We start from the raw sequence: 17,071 nt of genomic DNA on the forward strand, positions 1-17,071 counted from the left end.
TTTTTTTCTAATGTTAATGACGTTTCATGTGTTATTAATTACCCAGAAATCTAACAAGCTTAAGTTTGGGTCATTTTGCTTATTTTCCACAGGCTTTCTAACAATTGGGATCCCTGTTTCTCGTGCAAGCGGTGAAAGTAACCTTCGACTGACTTTGGAATCTCTTATAAAGAGCACTACGGTCGCCGAAAGGACATGGCTGACTATCGTCGTCTTCGCCCGTGATTTGGACCAGGGTTCCCGGCAAGCGGTGCGGGCCGTCGTGGCCAACTTTACAGAGCCCCTCCGCACCGGCATGCTACAGCTTATCCAGATCCCGCAGTCGTTTGCGTTCCACTTGGGTCGCACTGCGACACAGGGCGCCGGCGACGGGCAGGCAATAGAGAATAGGGACAACGCCTTCCTCATTGCCTACAGTAGCAACATGTCCAACTACTACTTGCAACTGGACGGCCGCGTTCAGGCGGTTTCCGGCTACGCCGCTGCTATTCGAGACTTCATCAAGTCTCGGGGTTCCAGGTATTGGGTGACCCTCGAGTTCGGTCTCAGGCCAACAACAGGCAACCTGATCCGCCTAGGGGGACGGGATGAAGCACAACTCAAGTACCTCTTGGTTGAATTTGGCGCGAAACTTCCCGTCGACAAGGTGTACGATTTTTTCAAGAAGCTGAACGCTCAGAAATATCCAGCCATGCGTAGGCCGCCCCTTTTTGAACCACTGCGGAAACTTTAGCATTGTACGCTTCATCGATACACTCTTTTTGGATGTGACACATGCTTACTGACACAGGTCAATCAGAATTTCTCAAAGGGGCAAATGTACGGGTAATAGGTAAATCTGATAAGTGGATCTGATGAAGGGGTTCCAATTATTGAATGACGATGTGTCATCTTACTCCCAAAATAGAAATGGAAATTGCATAAAAATGTGGGGAGGTACCCGTGTTTAATCTTAAGTGGAGCACGCCCTCAACATTTTTCCTTTATGTTTATATTGTTGCATAGCAACATATCTGATTACTTTCAAACTTAGATGATTGTGTTCCTACGCCTTTAGAACACTGATCTGTATTAAAGAGATACAGTGCTATAGAGCCTAAAAGTTGACCCCTGATGGCGCACTTCCGGAACCCCCTTGGATAGCAAAAATAACGCGCAAAGATTTTACATCTTGTAATTTTTTTTTGTTCACTTTCTTCTTAAAAAATCCTACTCAGAAAAAGACTTTGAAAAATATTTGCTAATACATGTATATCATTTGTTGAAACTGAGAAATTACTTGATCTAATAGAGAAATATCTTGCCAAAAATTGACCCATCACTTCCGAAAACCTAAAATACATGAAGAACAGTGCAATGCGGCAGTCTTGTACGCAAATGAACACAATCATGTATTTACAGTTTGAAATTTTTCGGTAGCCTGTTGGTAAAAGCCGAAATAAAAACAGATCAAAATGTTTTACACATTTGGATAATTTATAAGGTAATGAACATAAAGCAATATTCTACTTCTAATATTCTAATTATTATTATATTATTCTAATATTTTATCCAACCTTTGTTGACAACACTGCGTGATGTCAACTCAAAGGAATCGACAGCAGGTATGTAAATCTTTGCAAGGTTGTACAATCTCGTTCTCAAGATAGCACGCCGAGTGAAAACAAACGCGTATGAACAAGGAGACCTGGGTACGATATCGCTGGACGTGAAAGGTCGTTATTTCGTTTTGTAACACATCTCCAGGTGACTTTCCCAATATATTACTTGAGGAAGACAAAGGTAAAATTCCATAATGAGTGTTTCATGGAGTGGTTTCGGTAAGGAATTATTTTTCTGAAAATTATCGAATGTGATAGGACGGCCCAATGTAAAATCCCTAAAGGCAGACCGCGCAAGGGTTCCGACAGCTCGCTCCATGAATGCTTTCAGGCTCTATTTTGGAAACAGTTCTGGTTTCTTTGATGGCTGGGATTCCCAAAGATACTTTTGGTTTAGTCTTTGTCGAATTCTGGATTTAATTACAGGGTAGCTTCAAGATGATTAAAGGGGTATTGTCTGTTTTAACTATTTATACCGCGCGTTTGGATACGCCATTCCCTGCTCGTTTTGCCGAGCTCGCGGCAGTGTTCAGTGCACGCTCCTCTTCTATGGCCGACGCTTTATGAACAAAGGGTCTGACCTTCCGCCTGAGATAGATTCCGTCAACTTTTGCCTGCTCAGCGGCTTCAGGCCGAGGCCTGCGGACCATTCTTTGGGGACCTAGGACCCATGGTGTCTGGGGTTGTCTGTTGGGAGATCAACTAGGAATAAAATACATCTGTGATTTGATAAACTGAGTCGTCGCGTCGTATCCATCCCTAATACCAAGAGTTCATTCTCATACCTGCAGGGACTCAGGTTCTGCCCCAGCCGGCGTGCAAGCGCTGCTACTTCAAACATAAAACGAGTCTCTGTCTGAATTTTTTTTGGGTTTTGATTGCGGACATGGACCAAAAAGACGTTCCTAGAAATGTAACATTTGGAGTATCAACATAAAGCGCTAATATCATAAGAGCAGTTACAGTGGGTTTGATAATACACGAAAACGTATTTACATGAGCTAACTCCTTACACATGATTCGAGAATAACATGAGATCTACACCTTCGAAAAAAGGTTGCTAGTTCGAGACGTGTAAGCTCGCAAGTAATCAAAAGGAAACTCCAGTGAACCCCTTGGACGATTTCCTGGTGATAAAACCAGCAATTAAACCATTTCATGTATTTGTAATCCTTAGTTGCCATGTGTTTTGTCTGATACAAACATAACTTCATGGCTCTATTTTAGCAACTTGTTTGGCCCTTTATAGAGCAAATGGAGGCGAAAAAGGTTTATTTTAACGTTACTCTTTTTCCACATTTCTTTGGGAAACACTATTTGATAGTAAATGTTTACTCTCAAGACCTGTCTATAGGTTGCTGAATTGTAGATATTGGTTTCGTCTGTGAACTCAGCTAATTTTACTTGAAAGTTTATATGAGTAAATGATTTTTGTCTGTGTCTGAGTACAAAATGTTACTTTATAAAATGCTTTTACACTGCATGACAGTGCTTAAGAGATTAATGAAAGAGATGAAACATGACTGTTATGTCTGAACCCACATGTACATGTACATCTCCAAATGTCTACCTTGTACACATTCACATTTAAATCCACGAACAACCGTTATGATTTTGGGAATCCATGCAATTATTGTTGCCACTGTACTATTATAGACACGTATGTTTTCTAAAATGAAATAATGAAAAAAACTAGAGAAAAGTGCTCTTGTTGAGAATGCTCTCGGGGGAAGAGGGTTAGTTCATTCTAGTGGTGATCAAGAAACACCAAGAACTAACCAACATATCAATGTCATATTAATAATGTCCGGTGGGGAAAAGGGTCTGCCCGGTAGATAATGTGTGGCTCATGACGGTAGAAATTGAGCAAGGCATGAAGCAAGACAGAGGCAGAAGAGGTTCAGGATCCCAACATTTGTTTTTTAAAATTTTCCAAAAAAACCTTTATTTGGACTTCTGAAATGTACGTAAGTGTGCTGCCTGAAAGAAGTTGAAAGTCCCTCTTACAAATAAATTAATGTAAGTTTAACCTGATAACCTGACACTGGAACGGCAGTACACCACATACAGTGTACACCACATGCTTTAGATATTGTCCAATTTTATTTCCTATTTTCATTCGTTAGTCCTCAAGGCAGATTAAATTTTGGAGGTGAACCGGCGCATTTGGGGAACCCCTTTCTACGCTTCCAAATATGAAGTAAAATTTGACAATACTGAAAGTGTGTCGTGTACATTTTGATTTAAAGAGGCAGTATTTTCAGCCACGTTTAATACGTATTGCACTATGTAAGCAGAAGAGAGGGATTCCCCCATGAGACCTTTAATCGAGACATAACTAGTTTACCGATTTAGCCTCCTCCAAAATTTGATCTGCCCAGAGGACGGAACAATGCAAATATGACAATATCGAAAGCATGTGGTGTAAATTTTGTTACAAAGAGACAGAATTTTCAGTGTCTTCAGCCTAATTAGCAGAAGAGAGTTAGTCCCCTAAGTTTGACCTTTGATTAAGACATAATTAATTGACCAATTTAACCCCCTCCAAAATCTAATCTGCTACAGGGACGAATCTCCTTGTAGTGCATGTATATTGCACTTTTTTAAACCGCGGCCAAGAGCAGCTCTGCTCTGCGAATCGAAGTGACTGTGCGCGATCTTAGGCTATTCAATGCACGGGCAGCTTCCAAGTCACCGGCTTTGGCGCCGTGCATTAATACACTTAGTAAATGGACCGAAGCTCGAGGCACTATTGTATTGAATATCCTAAGATGGCCGCGCGGTCACTTCAATTCACACATAGGCAGTTACGGAGAGTTATATGGTGGCTTGTGAAGACCAAGGAGAATGGGTTGAATGGCTATCTATACAACTTTTATTTTTGAATTTTGTGATTTTTATTTTTTTTTTAAAGTGAAAATTACGTCTTAGGTGAGTAGGAAAGAAACGAAACTGTATGGGCATTTATCAAAATAAATGGGGTATATTTCTCCCCCCTATTACCAAAGTGAATGAGCCCGAAAGGTTATTTGCTTTTGAATTCCCCCCCCACCAAAACCTGAATACGCCACTGGTATCATATTTTATGCAGCTAGTTATTAGACCTTTTTCACATAGGTCCTGGCCTTTGCTTTTCTGTGTTCCTTCTTTGTGTTTTTTAAGTCCAGCGTGGATACCACTCCCAAGTGTTTGAACAGGGTAGGTTTGATCGCCAAGCGTTTCTTGTGACCGCCAAGTTCCTTGAAGTAAAGGAAGAGGTAATCCACTGGCTGTTCCTGATAGAACTGCACCAAGAACCGGGCCAAAGGCAGGAGGTCCTTGTCACGGAACAGCTTGCCAGAGCCAGTGGAACCGATGTCCATCAACACCCACTTGTCCTCGGAGTGACGTTTGATGAAGTCCCGGATTATCTGCAAGTATCCTGGACGGGATACTTCCAGATCGTCGTCCATCTCAAGGAAGTAATGGGACATACCGGCACAGTAGGCGAATAAGAAGACGCTGTCGATATTTTCCTTGGAGCGCCACTGCACTCGCTCCTCTGAATCGTCATAGGTATGCTTCAGGTTCGAGAAGGAGGGGTAGAAAGACCTCGGTGCTATGATGAGTTGCAAGAGGCCGCTCTGAATGTGCTCGGAGTAATTGCCTACCACTTTCAAAGCCTCCTTTCGACCTCGTTCGTGGTAGTCGCACGCAAACACCACGATCCGCATCTGCGACCTTTCGGTGTCGTTGGTGTGTTTGATGAGGGCTCTCAAAGTCTGGTCCAAGTAGCTGGTATTCTTTCTTTCCGCTGTAGTCACACCTATCGTCAGAAAGCCTGGGTATAAAAATGAAGGAAATAAGAAAGCTTTTCAAGAGTCACTTTTCAGGCAGCAGTCCCCTGGACGACACAGAAGACCACTCATATTGGTTTAAAAAGAACAACTGATTCCTCCCACGACTGGTTAATCAGTATACAATATTAAATGTTACAAATTTTTGCGGCATTTTCAGTGCGTCAAGGGATTGGATGACAGACATGGAATGTATTCTATGTACAGTGGAACTAAAGAACTGGAACTAGCACTAGAAAATATTTAAAATCAACTATCAATCAAAATCTGAAGAATTATTTCACAGAAATCATATTACAAATCTTACAATTAGAAGAAAATTTTGAACCTCTTTCTTTATAAGAACAGTAGTATCTACAGTTGACTATGATCGTGAACAACTGGTCAAAGTCTGTGGTAGTACTGTAGGACCATCTCTTTCAGGCAGATGTGGGGTGCTGAAAAGAACCGAGAAATTGAAACTCGACGTTTTAACTAGTGTACTCTAAACAACCCAACTAGTAGATGATGACGCTGTCATTCAAGGGGTTTGGGAAATTGGTGGTTGGTTGTGCCTGACGTGTTGGGTGCGAATGGTGATGGTCATGGAGACTAGGATGCCAGATTCTAGTCGTTGCCCTAGGCGTTGAAGCGTGGATGCCGAAGGATGTTGAGGAAGCTTTTGGGTTATTCCCTGGATGCTAGGAGAAGTGGAAGCCAAATGTTGGCCTTCCCTCTGGTTTGCAGGAAAAGGTTAAATTTTCTGTGCAAAGATTTAATGAAGAGGTTTTACCTTTGTCTTTTCTACGATGACCGAGGATTAGTGCCTTGTCTCTGTCCACGTTATCTAAGGCCATACAGCCCGCCTCAGTGGGCTCTGGATGTGCCAACGTTATCTTACTCCCTTCCTGCGGAAAATGGATAAAGGGAATTGTGCTGCCTATGTCATCAATTTCAAAGTGGGATTTATTGTAATTTTTTTGATTGATACACTGGGCATAAAATAGTGCTGTTTGAAATCAGTAAATTTAAGATGGGCCCATGCTGACTGGCTTATTTTGACTCAGAAAGGGAGAGTATACAGACAGGAAATAAAGTCAAAAAGTCAGTAATTGAATCTCTACAGACAATTCTCAAGAACAACGAGGAAATGTATTTGACAATCTGACTATTAAGTGACTGTCAGACTGTCTGATTGAAAGTAGCCAGTCAGCCCCACTAGTTCTGGCCGTAAAAACCAAGAACATTTGACGCTTTTATAAACTAAACACAAATTGTTTAACGTATATAATGTTTATCATCGGGATACACACCATTAAACACCTGTTTGGCGCCATAAAACGGGAATTCCATTATCTTTCACAAGGACATCTGCAAGGTTTCTGCAATCTCCAATTGCAGATTAAGACTATCAAAAGCATGTCCTGTGACACAGAACGTAACCAACAGAAGAGCTTTAATACTAATGGGGCAAATTCTCTTGTGGCCGAGGGTTACTTCAAACAAGTGGAATGCAGTTAGAGAGAGGAGATTTCAAAGGCACGTCATGCATGACATGTTACAACAGTACCTTGTCTTTTGTCACAACTTCTCTCCTACTCATATTGTCGAGAATCTCTGGTCTTGGCCGTCCAGCGTTAGTTTCATCCATCCCCGATAAGAAAGGTAATTTACCTATCGGATGATAAAATGGGTGACGCCAGGCTCAAGAAAAAGTCAGACACGTCCAGTGAATGCATGCGTCACAAGGCCTTGTCTGAAAGTATTGCCAACGCAAATCTACATGCACGTGATCCAGATTTCAATGCAATATGTTTTAGTCTGAAAAGGATTCTGATATGGAATTTGATCAGAGGAGTGAAGAGGAGACTGTAATTCCCTGACCAAGCGTCAAAGAGGGCGGTGTTATACTTTGTTTTTTTGTGCAAGAATGGGTCCACAACCATATGAGAAGAAATTGAGTCACCCTCGAAGCGCTCAGTACAGACACTAGGAATTTCTTGACTTCTAATTCGACTGGCTACATACCCCCCAAACTGTGTTTCTGGTTTACAAGATATGCACACCATAAACATCCTTCACAGCTGTCTCGTGATGTACTTTACTACTTAAACGCACAAAATAAACACAGACACTGTGAAAAGATAAACACAGACAATAAATCGCTTTTAAGAGAATGACATTTTAAATCATTGTCATTTCTCGTTGGCATTAGCATGAAAATCAAAGGGCCTCAAATGCCTCTAAAGTGACACACTAAAACTTAAAAACCAGTGTTAGGGCCAAACTTACACTTATTCTATCCAGCCTGGTGAGGGTGTTATGCAAGCGAAACGGAGGGGCTGTATGCAACATGGCTCCGTGTGACTAGGAAATGTTTTAATGTGTCTCCACTTTGTTGGAAGAATTTATCCAATTAAGGTTAGATATAACACGGAAGAATATTTTGAACTTGATTGAGCTTGAAATAAATAATCTGGATCTGAAGCACCGAATTGATGTGGAACTTATATGGCAGATTCCGTCAAGTTAAAAGAGACACTACAACTGCCCTTCAACATTGACGCATGGCTGTTGTCTAGAAAATAAGGATACAGCTAACCTTTCTGTCTGGTCGTATCTGGAACGTGCTGCACAAACAGGCCTATGAACGTCAATAGATATGCCGTTGCAATCAGGTAGGTTAGCCTTCGTTTCCAGCGCTGCCGTCTAAACATCTTTCCAAGGTGCCTGTAAGAACCTTCCACAATAAAAGAGACCTCACGAGACTAGGTTAATTAAAATAACATGAAATCATCTCACATAACGGGGTCTAACCAGAGTTGTAAAAAAATGATGATTTTTTTGGTCAGTAATCGATAAGTAAACCGGCCAATATTAAACTGGAGCGGAATTGTCGAGTACAATTAAGTTGCTGCAGTTATTTCAAATATAGGAATGAACGTACTGTTTTCATCAATGTAGGCTAAGTTGAAAATAAACGACGGCAGTATTTCTTTAAATGTAGGCCTACGACAAAACGAACGGATGGTACACACACGCACACACCTTTCTTTTCTACGTCACGAGGACAAATTTTGCCAATATAGTGGTTAGGACAGTTATGACTTGCCGTCATATCAGAATGACAGGTTTTGTACGCGTTTTTCTACTGAATACTATTGTTGACCATAATGAGTGAGTAGTCCTTTACTTCAGTTACTACTGAATACTATGAGAACGAAATAGAAATCGTATAATTTTCTGCTCTGTCAGAATATCAAGTAATATATCATAAAACTTTCAGTTTTAGCGCAAATCACGTGACATGAACAGGAGCAGTGTTTCTGCATGTGCTTTTAGCCCATCAATTTTGTACTTGATTTCAAGCCACCATTTTGGTAACTTCGCGATGTTTGATCGTTAGCAAAGTTACAGCCAACAAAGACCCTGATACAAGAATTATTCCAGATTGGTGACGCTATCTTGTGATTTTTATTGATTTTGCATTATTTTATTTCCCCCCAAAGGTTTTGTATACAGTGTACATGTTTTTTCAACAGCTAGTCTTCGGCCCTTTTTTCGATGTGACTGACGATATGGTGTACACTCTTAGTGCAGCTGCTAGATAGGGTCCAAGAACAAAATCGTCACAGCTCATTAGTCATATACAATTACCTGCTCAACCACTCGAAATCCGAAACAGCTCTGTGGTTATTGTTTTAACAACCACTAACTCTAGTTTTAACGCTTTTTGATGGGGTACGGCTGAGTAATAGGCCTATGTACTGTAATCAGTGGTAAAGGAGTCCCTCTAGTTCCCCAAACATTTAGTTGGATACTCTTTGTCATATTATGTCATTTCTTTACTATACATTTACATCTGGGAACCAGACAAACGAGGTTGTCTCAAATCCTGTGTACATGTACAAGCTTAAAATGCTTTAAACAGTTAAGAAAATCCGGGGTCCAGTCTATTCTAGTGTTGGTATTGGCCTGCGTAACGTGTGCATGCAGATATCCCCCGTTATAGGTACATCATTACTAGGAAAAAAGTGAAGGAAAAAAGTCGCATCACAGGCTAAGTTCGGAGGGCTGGTTCTCGTATGTTCACGAACCGCTCGATTTGCTGTTCGTCAGTCGGCCGCTGGAACGCCGGGAACGTACACCCGGCTATCGCTTGTTGTTGCATGCAACATGCAGCATCCATGTAGTTCTTTCAGAGTAAACTTTGGAAAGCTGGGCTGAACTCTTTTCTGTTTAAAAAGGAATATTCATTTCTGTGCTATGGAAAATTGTTGTTAATTTTGTAAAACTTCCCATTGTCTCCCGTTTTGTGAGCCATGTCGCTAATTTTTTGTGGCTGTTTGAAAATCGAAACCCCACGAGTTTTTCCGTGTGTTTCTGTAAAACTCTGACGAGGAGGTGGTGTGTGATCCTGTTCCGAGAACAGTGTTCATGAGTCGTGTTTCCGCCGTTCGAACGCGAGAACAAGAAACCCGTGTCAAGAACTCGACCACACAGTCAGCCGACTAGGGGCGCTGCGTAAACAGCCACTAGCACTGCTAACCAGTAGCAAGCGCGCTTATGCGCTACAATAGGCCTAAGGCATACATAAATCCGGTTATCACGGACAGATCGGGGCAGCCAACGGGTTATAACCCCCCCAAAAAAGCAGCCAACAAATTTTTTTATCAATGAGAGAGGGGCGATTCTTCGGTTCTCCTCATCTTCCTTCCCAAAGCGAATAAAAAGCCCCCAAATATAGCCTCAGCTCCCATAAAGGCCATAAAAGAATATATGAAAATATCCCTAAATTTTTGGATCCCCGTGAAAATTTGGTTTTCCCTTGCCTAAGTTAAAGATCTCACTAAACACTGCATGGCAATGCATCCCGTTTCATGATCAAATACTGTCTATGCAAATCAGAAGAAAATCGAAGTCAGCCTGGTTTGCCTAATAATTATGTAGTGTATTTTTATAGTTCAACAAGATTCAGGTACGATGCTGATTCACGTGTAGTTCTTCAACGGCTTGAATACCAACAACTGCTATGACAACAACCCGTGAATCCATAAAAGAAAAAATGGGCATTGCGAACAGTCAGTGCATTTAAGATATTTACAATATTAATCTGAACAGAGCAAAAACATTCAGTTTTTATGGAGTAGGACTCTAGTTTTCTTACATATTCGAGACTGCTTAAATTATGTGCCTCACAGTATTTACTATTTACATATTATGGTTGTAAAATTCAAACTGCCCTATAAAATAGACGATACTCATGACAAACTGTGTTTCAATGTAATCTGTTAAATGACATGGTACCAAACTATTTTGAGTTCCAAACCTCACTCTCAGTGTTTCCAAATAATAATTATTCTAAACAAAATGTAACCTAAATTTGTACTTCACTACCCCTTGTCAAGTTCCCAAACTTAAACAGTTTCAAATATTTAAAGATGGCCGACGCATGAATACAGTCTACATTGGTTGGGACAGTGTTTGCGCTTTTTTTCCCTAGCATGCAATGGCACCTATTCCACACTGAACATGTCCTTTTTAACGGCTGAGTACAAACTGACAATGAAACAACAGATTCAAAACCGCTACGCTTCATTTGCACGGGCAAACATTCATTGTTCGTCTTTGCAGGCTATGCGTTGTAATCCATGCATGTATCGGCATGTGAGACCCGACGACTGGGCTTCTAATAATATGCATCTGTACAATGAAGAAATCATTGGTGATGTGAATGTGTGTGTTTTCGAATTCAACTTCTCCACGACGCAGACGTCATTTTTAAAAGCAAAGTGTGACTGGGATGGGGATTCTTATTCTTTCTAAAGGCATTAGAGTGAAAAATCACTCTAAAAAGAGTGAATCCCTCATACGTCCAGTCCGAAAGAGTGAAAGTCACTCACAAAGAGTGAAAATCACTCACAAAGAATGAAAACCACTCTCAAAAATGATGTTTCATGGGGCTATTGCCCTCAATAACTTTCTTTTTAAACTTGGAAGAAAGGTTTCTCCTAACTGTTGTGATAGATGTCCTGAAACTTTGATTCATAGTTTTTAGGAGTGTGATCATGTTTCACCCATCTTGTCAGACCTCATGTCTTTTTCAGCCAAATCTCAAAGACGCAATTCAGTTTGGGAAATTTGAATTCTTTTTTGGAGTTCCCCATAACAAATTTTTGACTCATGTTTTTCTTCGTGCTAAGTTTTATTTATATAGGTGTAAATTCCAGATTCAAATGCCTTCCTTTTTTGGGTAAAGACTATTTTCACAAAATCAATATCATATAGAATATAAGATTGCTATCAAAAATCAAACCCTTGGTCTTCATTATAAAAAATGGAAATTTCAATTCTAATTCTGTTAACCCTAGCAATTATTTCAAATGGAGATGTATAGTGACCATCTTTTTACATCTCTTCATGGCCCCACTTTTTTCTGAAGTGTTTTCTTTTATACCTTCCATTTATCTGCCGTTTTATCAACCTCCTTAGATGTGTATAATTCGCGCTTTTCCTTTCTAATATATGTTTTGCGTTTTTATGATCAATAAAAAAGCAAAACGAAAATCATCCTCAAAAGTTGAAAATCACTCTCAAAGAGGGAAAACGACTCTCAAAGAGTGAAAACCACTCTCAAAGAGCGAAAACCACTCTCAAAGGGTGAAAACCACTCTCAAAGAGAGAAAAAAACACTCTCAAAGAAAGAAAATCTCTCTCAAAGGGTGAAAACCAGTCTAAAAGAAAGAGTGAAAACCACTCTCAAGAGTGAAAGTCACTCTCAAAGAGTGGAAACCAGTCTAAAATAAAAGAGTGAAAACCAATCTCAAGAGTAGAAATCATTCTGAAAGAGAGAAAACCACTCTGAAAGACAGAAAAACACTCTCAAAGAGAGAAAATATCTCTCAAAGAGTGAAGACCAGTCTAAAAGAAAGAGAGAAAATCACTGGGGTTGGATCTGGAGCACCGATGCGATGGCGGAACAGGGTAAAGTTAGCCTTGTGGAGGATTGAGCGGGACTTGTAGCTGCGGACTGGATCGCGAAGTCCTGGAGGAATGGTGTCGAAATTTCTGCATCTTTTCTTTTTTTGATATATTTCAAGTGTTTGATGGTGTCGCGCTCGTAGAACTTGACCTTGGATGTAGTGGGCCCCCCGTAGAGCGAAGTAAGATGGAATTTCAGGCTATTCATGGTGAAAGACAACAATATGTGGAAAGGCTTGCGGTAGCACCATGCGAAGGAATATATCTCTTTGGAGTATGTGTGGTTCTGAAAAGAACCGGGAGTATATTCAACGTTTCAGACTGCGTGCTCAGTCCGTCGCCAGGAGACTGAAGAGATACTCATGATGCAGCTGTTTATAAAAGGTTACTGGATGCAGTGGGGTGTGACGAGGACGCTAGTGGAGGATTCAGCTGGGTGCTCATGTGGGACGGGATCCAGCAGGTCAGTGAGAGTCAGTTAGGCATAGGTTTGGGCGGGGTGAGGTAGCCGGGGGTATAGGAGACCTATAGGCAGGGGTGGGGGTATCCTAGGGTGAAGAGGACCCATTGAATGGGAGGTGAGCAGGGGTTGCCAGATGTCACTGATGGAGAAGCCGGTCTCTTGGGGAACGGTGTCGTGCTTGAGAATCTCCAAGGCTTCTCTGGTGCGTCTTGGGTACCAGTGCTCGATGCTGGTGATGAGTGGAAATACTTGACTATCGCAGACTTCTCATACTCCCCCTTCCGGCCATGGGCTTCGTGTTCTTTGAGTCTGGTGGGGAAGTCCCTACCAGTCTCACCAATATATACTTTGCCGCATTGGCAGGGGATCTTGTACACCCATGGTCGGTGGTGCGCATCTTGTCGGTCCTTGTGGGATGTCAGCATGCCGCGGATCTTGAGAGGGGCTGTAAAGAATACCTTGATATCATGCTTGCTCAGGATACGCAGGATGTGGGGGAAAGTACAACCTAGGTAGGGGAGAGTAACAGAACTAGGGGCCTTATCTAGTTGGCTTTGGGTATAGGGCACCCTGAGGGGATCTCGGTCTTGGGTCTTGAGTCTTGATCTGCTAGGGCTTGAAGCCGTTGCGTGGCAATGCTATGGAGATGTGCAGTTCTTTGGCGAGGTGTTCCTTGTCGCAGATGTTGTAAGCCTTGCGAACGAGGGCTCGGTTGACAGACGACTTGATTTTGGGGTGAGAGAAGGAGGAGCTAATGAAGTATCTGTTGGTGTGAGTGGGTTTGCGGTACACCTGGCGGGTGAGGCGGCTATCTTAACTTCTAGACACCTCAACATCAAGAAAGGAAATGCTGCCATTTCTTTCTTGTTCAACGGTGAACTGGATGCTGCTGTGGAGCCCGTTGAGGTGATCCAAATTTCTCATCCACATACCGGAGCCAGATCTTGGGACGATGGTCTGCCGTGGCGACGGCAGTCTGCTCGAATTCTTCAACGAATATGTCAGCCAGAACCGGGGATATAGGCGATCCTATACAAGTTTTAGCTAACTGGTGAAAGAATTTGTATTTGTCCCGCCATCGGCAGCTGGTTGAGTGGACGCAAGTGATGAGGAGGTCGTGGAGCTAGTTTCGGGTGAGGTCGGTGCAATCCTTGAGGGTGATGTCGGCCTAGAGTCTGTCCATTGCTATGGTGGCGGCATCAGAAGTGAGGACATTGGTGAAAAGTGACACAACATCAAAGCTGGAAGCTTGGAAGATAGAGGAAAACTGGTCCCAGATCTTGATGCGATGCTAAGTCTTGCCGACCAGGAGATGGAGAATCTTGGCTAGATGTCTACTATGGGGCGAAGTGGAGCGAATCTTGGGCTGACCAAAGAATTTTGGGGCACCTTGAAATGGATGGACGCAGCTGCCGGTAGAGTAGTTCCGTGGTGTTACCGGAACGGTGGAGGGATAGGAGCTTCTGCTACAGCTTCCTGTCAATTGACGCTGTAGGGTCCCTGCGGAGCTCCCGGTAGCCGTCCGAGTCGAGTATTTCCGAGACCTTGCGGTCATACTCAACTCTCTCCATATTTACCGCAGCATTGCCTTTGTCATCAGGGAGTATATGGATGGTCTTGTCTTGGCGTAGAGACTTGATAGCTGACCGATCTTCTCTGCAGATGTTGGGTTTGGGTGTCTTGTGCTTCCGGAGGGCTTGGTTGATCTCGAGACGGATCTCCTCGGCAGTGGACTTGTCAAAGTGACGGAGAGTGGGCTCGGTGGCTTGAATAATCTCTTCCGTAGGTAAGGACCGAAGGGCTAGCGCTAAGTTCAGGCCCAGGGCAAGACCTTTCTCCTCGTTGGTGTGAGGCTACAGTGTGTACACGGATTGGATTTGTTGGGGGTACCCTTCTGTCCCATTTCGTGCCTGGTATACACGTTGGGCCAGTAGGTATTTTTCTATGACATCACGCGATATGCCCAATCTTGTATTTTAAATATCATTTCTTTCATAGGAAAGGTCAACATATACCAGATTCTCTGACCGTTCCCTAGTTCCTATTCTCTCTTAGTCAACCTGTACCATAATTTTGACCCTACACCTCATTGCTATTCATATCCTTGTGATCATATTGTTATGCTAATCATGTGACCTTTTCCAATTTCTAGGCCAAAGGTCAAAGTGTGCCAGACTGAAACCCTCCATTATTCTCCGTAACACCAAATCCCATTCCAAAAGAATTTTTAAAAAATGGTGTTAAAATTTAACACCACTGTTTTGGCAGTGTTCCTCCAAAGGTGCCGCAAAAAGTTGTGCCCATCTTCTCGATGCACAACTTACCACAAAATTTGCATTTTGCTTTTCGAAGGCCAGCTGCTTCTTGATGGCTTGTAAAGCCAAAATGGATTAGCTGTGACAGGGACATGTTTTGAAGAACTGACAGCGAGGGCAAGATGCGCACGGAAAATGGCTAAACGTGGTGCATGCATGTGCGCAGCATGTACAATACTTGTACCTATGAACTTGTATCTAAAAAGATGGACAGGACTGTGGACAAACTCTTTATCTGAGCTCGCTCTGCTTATTTTTCCACTTCCACTTGATGCTAGTATAACCACTGTCATAAGGTGTAATACTGTCTAACAATGTAGCGGTTGTGCTGTTATTTGGTTGTGTAATTGTGTGGTTGACTGCAATAAACCAAAGTAAGTAATGAATAACAATCCAACAAACCTTAAGTTCAACCCTGTACGCGTGTACAGTACATTTTAGAGCGCTCCAATAAAGTCTGATTCTATGCTCAACTATTCACCCAAATTTACACCCTTATCCTCGCTAAATGCCCCAAGTTTACTCGAATTGAACTCTTCAAGGTTAATATTTTATGATTTATAACTGTCATGGAAAAAGGGGCGGGTCGGCTCCTGTCAAGGAAGGGGGTGTGAACTCCACCTTGGTGTGACGAGGTTGCATGTGTACCACTCGAGAAATGACTCAACACCACAGGGGTACGGTATGCTCTTGACCAGGCTTTTATTTCTTAGTTGTTCCCCAGCCCACGATGATATCAGGAACTATCATCGGCAGTCAACCAGAATAATATTACAGTAGTCAACACAAACCCCAGCCCAGCCACGGTAGTAAACGGAAAAGAAAACCCCCAAGCAAGCGTGCTCTCTACACCCACAGCCAGGCTACTGCAATAGAAATGTACATGTACAGTACATGAGTTGGTTGCATGCATAGTGCACATACACACGTCAGAACGTTCCAATAACGATCATTAAAACAGCCAGAAAATACACCTCTTAATAATTGATTTACTCAACGGAAATCTCATTACCAGAAGGGATAAGCTACAAGCTTACCGTCAGCATGAGGATAGCGCACACATTGATCTCCCAAACAGGTAATTTTAGGGTCAAACTGGTCAGCAACCATTTACTGTGATCGACCTCTGCAGCGTTGAAGACGGAGAGAGTGAGAGCTCTGCTAGCAGCCAAATATGTACTCAGACAAAGTTATTCTGTTAATCCGCAAGTGGTCTATACAATTTACAAATAGGTAAACAACTGATCCCCTTAAAATATCCCATACAGCCCAAAAAGGAAGCCCTGTTTACATGGACTGGAAGTCTTCATTTCATACTTTCAAGTGTCATGAGCGGCACTACCTTATAGTAGGCGGATGTACCCTTTGTTTACACGAGTAAGGATCTTTCTCCCAGGATACAGCGGCGGTCATGAAAGGGGTTTTCCCACGAGTCGCTGAGCACACGTTACATACATACTTGCTCTACATTAAAGGGCAAAATCCTGTTTTCCCACATAACAATTAAGACCTAATACATACCGAAAGTGTCGATTCTGGGGGAAAATTACAACTGTTTCTGGAATTACACGTTAACCTTTTTCGACCATGACATGAAAGTATAACATGCACGACCTTGCACAAGTCTTGTGAATGAATAAATTGGGGTGCCATATACAAATTGTGCTAATAACAAGCCTGGCAGGTCGACATTACAAATATCATTGTAAAGATCATGAAATGTATCTCCATAAGTTTCTTAATCTTTTTTAAACTTCCTTTAAAAAAAAAGATGATGTCATCATCCCTAAATAGTTCTGTGTTTGACATACCATTCCAGAATTTAAGTCAAATGTAGACAAATGCCTCCGTTTTCGCTTGGTTTTGTTTTATTGTTGGACATCCCCAAAACAACTT

The 17,071-nt window shown here is 42.1% G+C and overlaps 2 protein-coding genes across 4 annotated transcripts in view; one reads left to right on the forward strand and one right to left on the reverse strand.

The window, feature by feature from the left end:
* Window positions 1–4,608, forward strand: part of LOC110984722 (alpha-1,3-mannosyl-glycoprotein 4-beta-N-acetylglucosaminyltransferase C-like) — an 8,869-nt gene extending 4,261 nt beyond the window's left edge. The window contains exon 5 of the mRNA XM_022245170.2: window positions 93–4,608. Within this exon, the coding sequence (XP_022100862.2) occupies window positions 93–733 (641 nt within the window). The 3' untranslated portion in view covers window positions 734–4,608. The remainder of the gene's footprint in view (window positions 1–92) is intronic.
* On the reverse strand, window positions 3,516–16,531 carry LOC110984449 (alpha-1,3-mannosyl-glycoprotein 4-beta-N-acetylglucosaminyltransferase C-like). Of its 3 annotated transcripts, XM_087135848.1 has the most exons (6): window positions 16,213–16,531; window positions 15,967–16,041; window positions 8,019–8,156; window positions 6,987–7,090; window positions 6,210–6,324; window positions 3,516–5,421 (listed from the first exon to the last, which is right to left on the reverse strand). In XM_087135848.1, the coding sequence occupies exons 3-6, from the start codon at window positions 8,131–8,133 to the stop codon at window positions 4,700–4,702; spliced, it is 1,056 nt and encodes a 351-aa protein (XP_086991974.1). In that variant the 5' UTR covers window positions 8,134–8,156; window positions 15,967–16,041; window positions 16,213–16,531; the 3' UTR covers window positions 3,516–4,699. The 3 variants fall into 3 exon arrangements, with proteins under 3 accessions (XP_086991974.1, XP_022100365.2, XP_022100357.2); XM_022244673.2 differs by lacking the exon at window positions 15,967–16,041 and having other exon boundaries at window positions 8,019–8,146; XM_022244665.2 differs by lacking the exon at window positions 15,967–16,041.
* Window positions 16,532–17,071: the final 540 nt, after the last annotated feature.

This window comes from Acanthaster planci, linkage group LG04 (assembly GCF_054643075.1).
Source record: "Acanthaster planci isolate LZ-2023a linkage group LG04, COTS_SCS, whole genome shotgun sequence".
Lineage (NCBI taxonomy): Eukaryota > Metazoa > Echinodermata > Asteroidea > Valvatida > Acanthasteridae > Acanthaster > Acanthaster planci.

Bases quoted from the DNA above. Each gene is read 5' to 3' on its own strand.
- LOC110984449 (XM_022244665.2), bottom strand. From the start codon at position 16,285: ATGGTTGCTGACCAGTTTGACCCTAAAATTACCTGTTTGGGAGATCAA. The intron at 8,157-16,212 runs GTAAGCTTGTAG...TTATTGTGGAAG, and splicing joins GCGCTATCCTCATGCTGACG to GTTCTTACAGGCACCTTGGA. The intron at 7,091-8,018 runs GTTAGCTGTATC...ATCATCCGATAG, and splicing joins AGATACGACCAGACAGAAAG to GTAAATTACCTTTCTTATCG.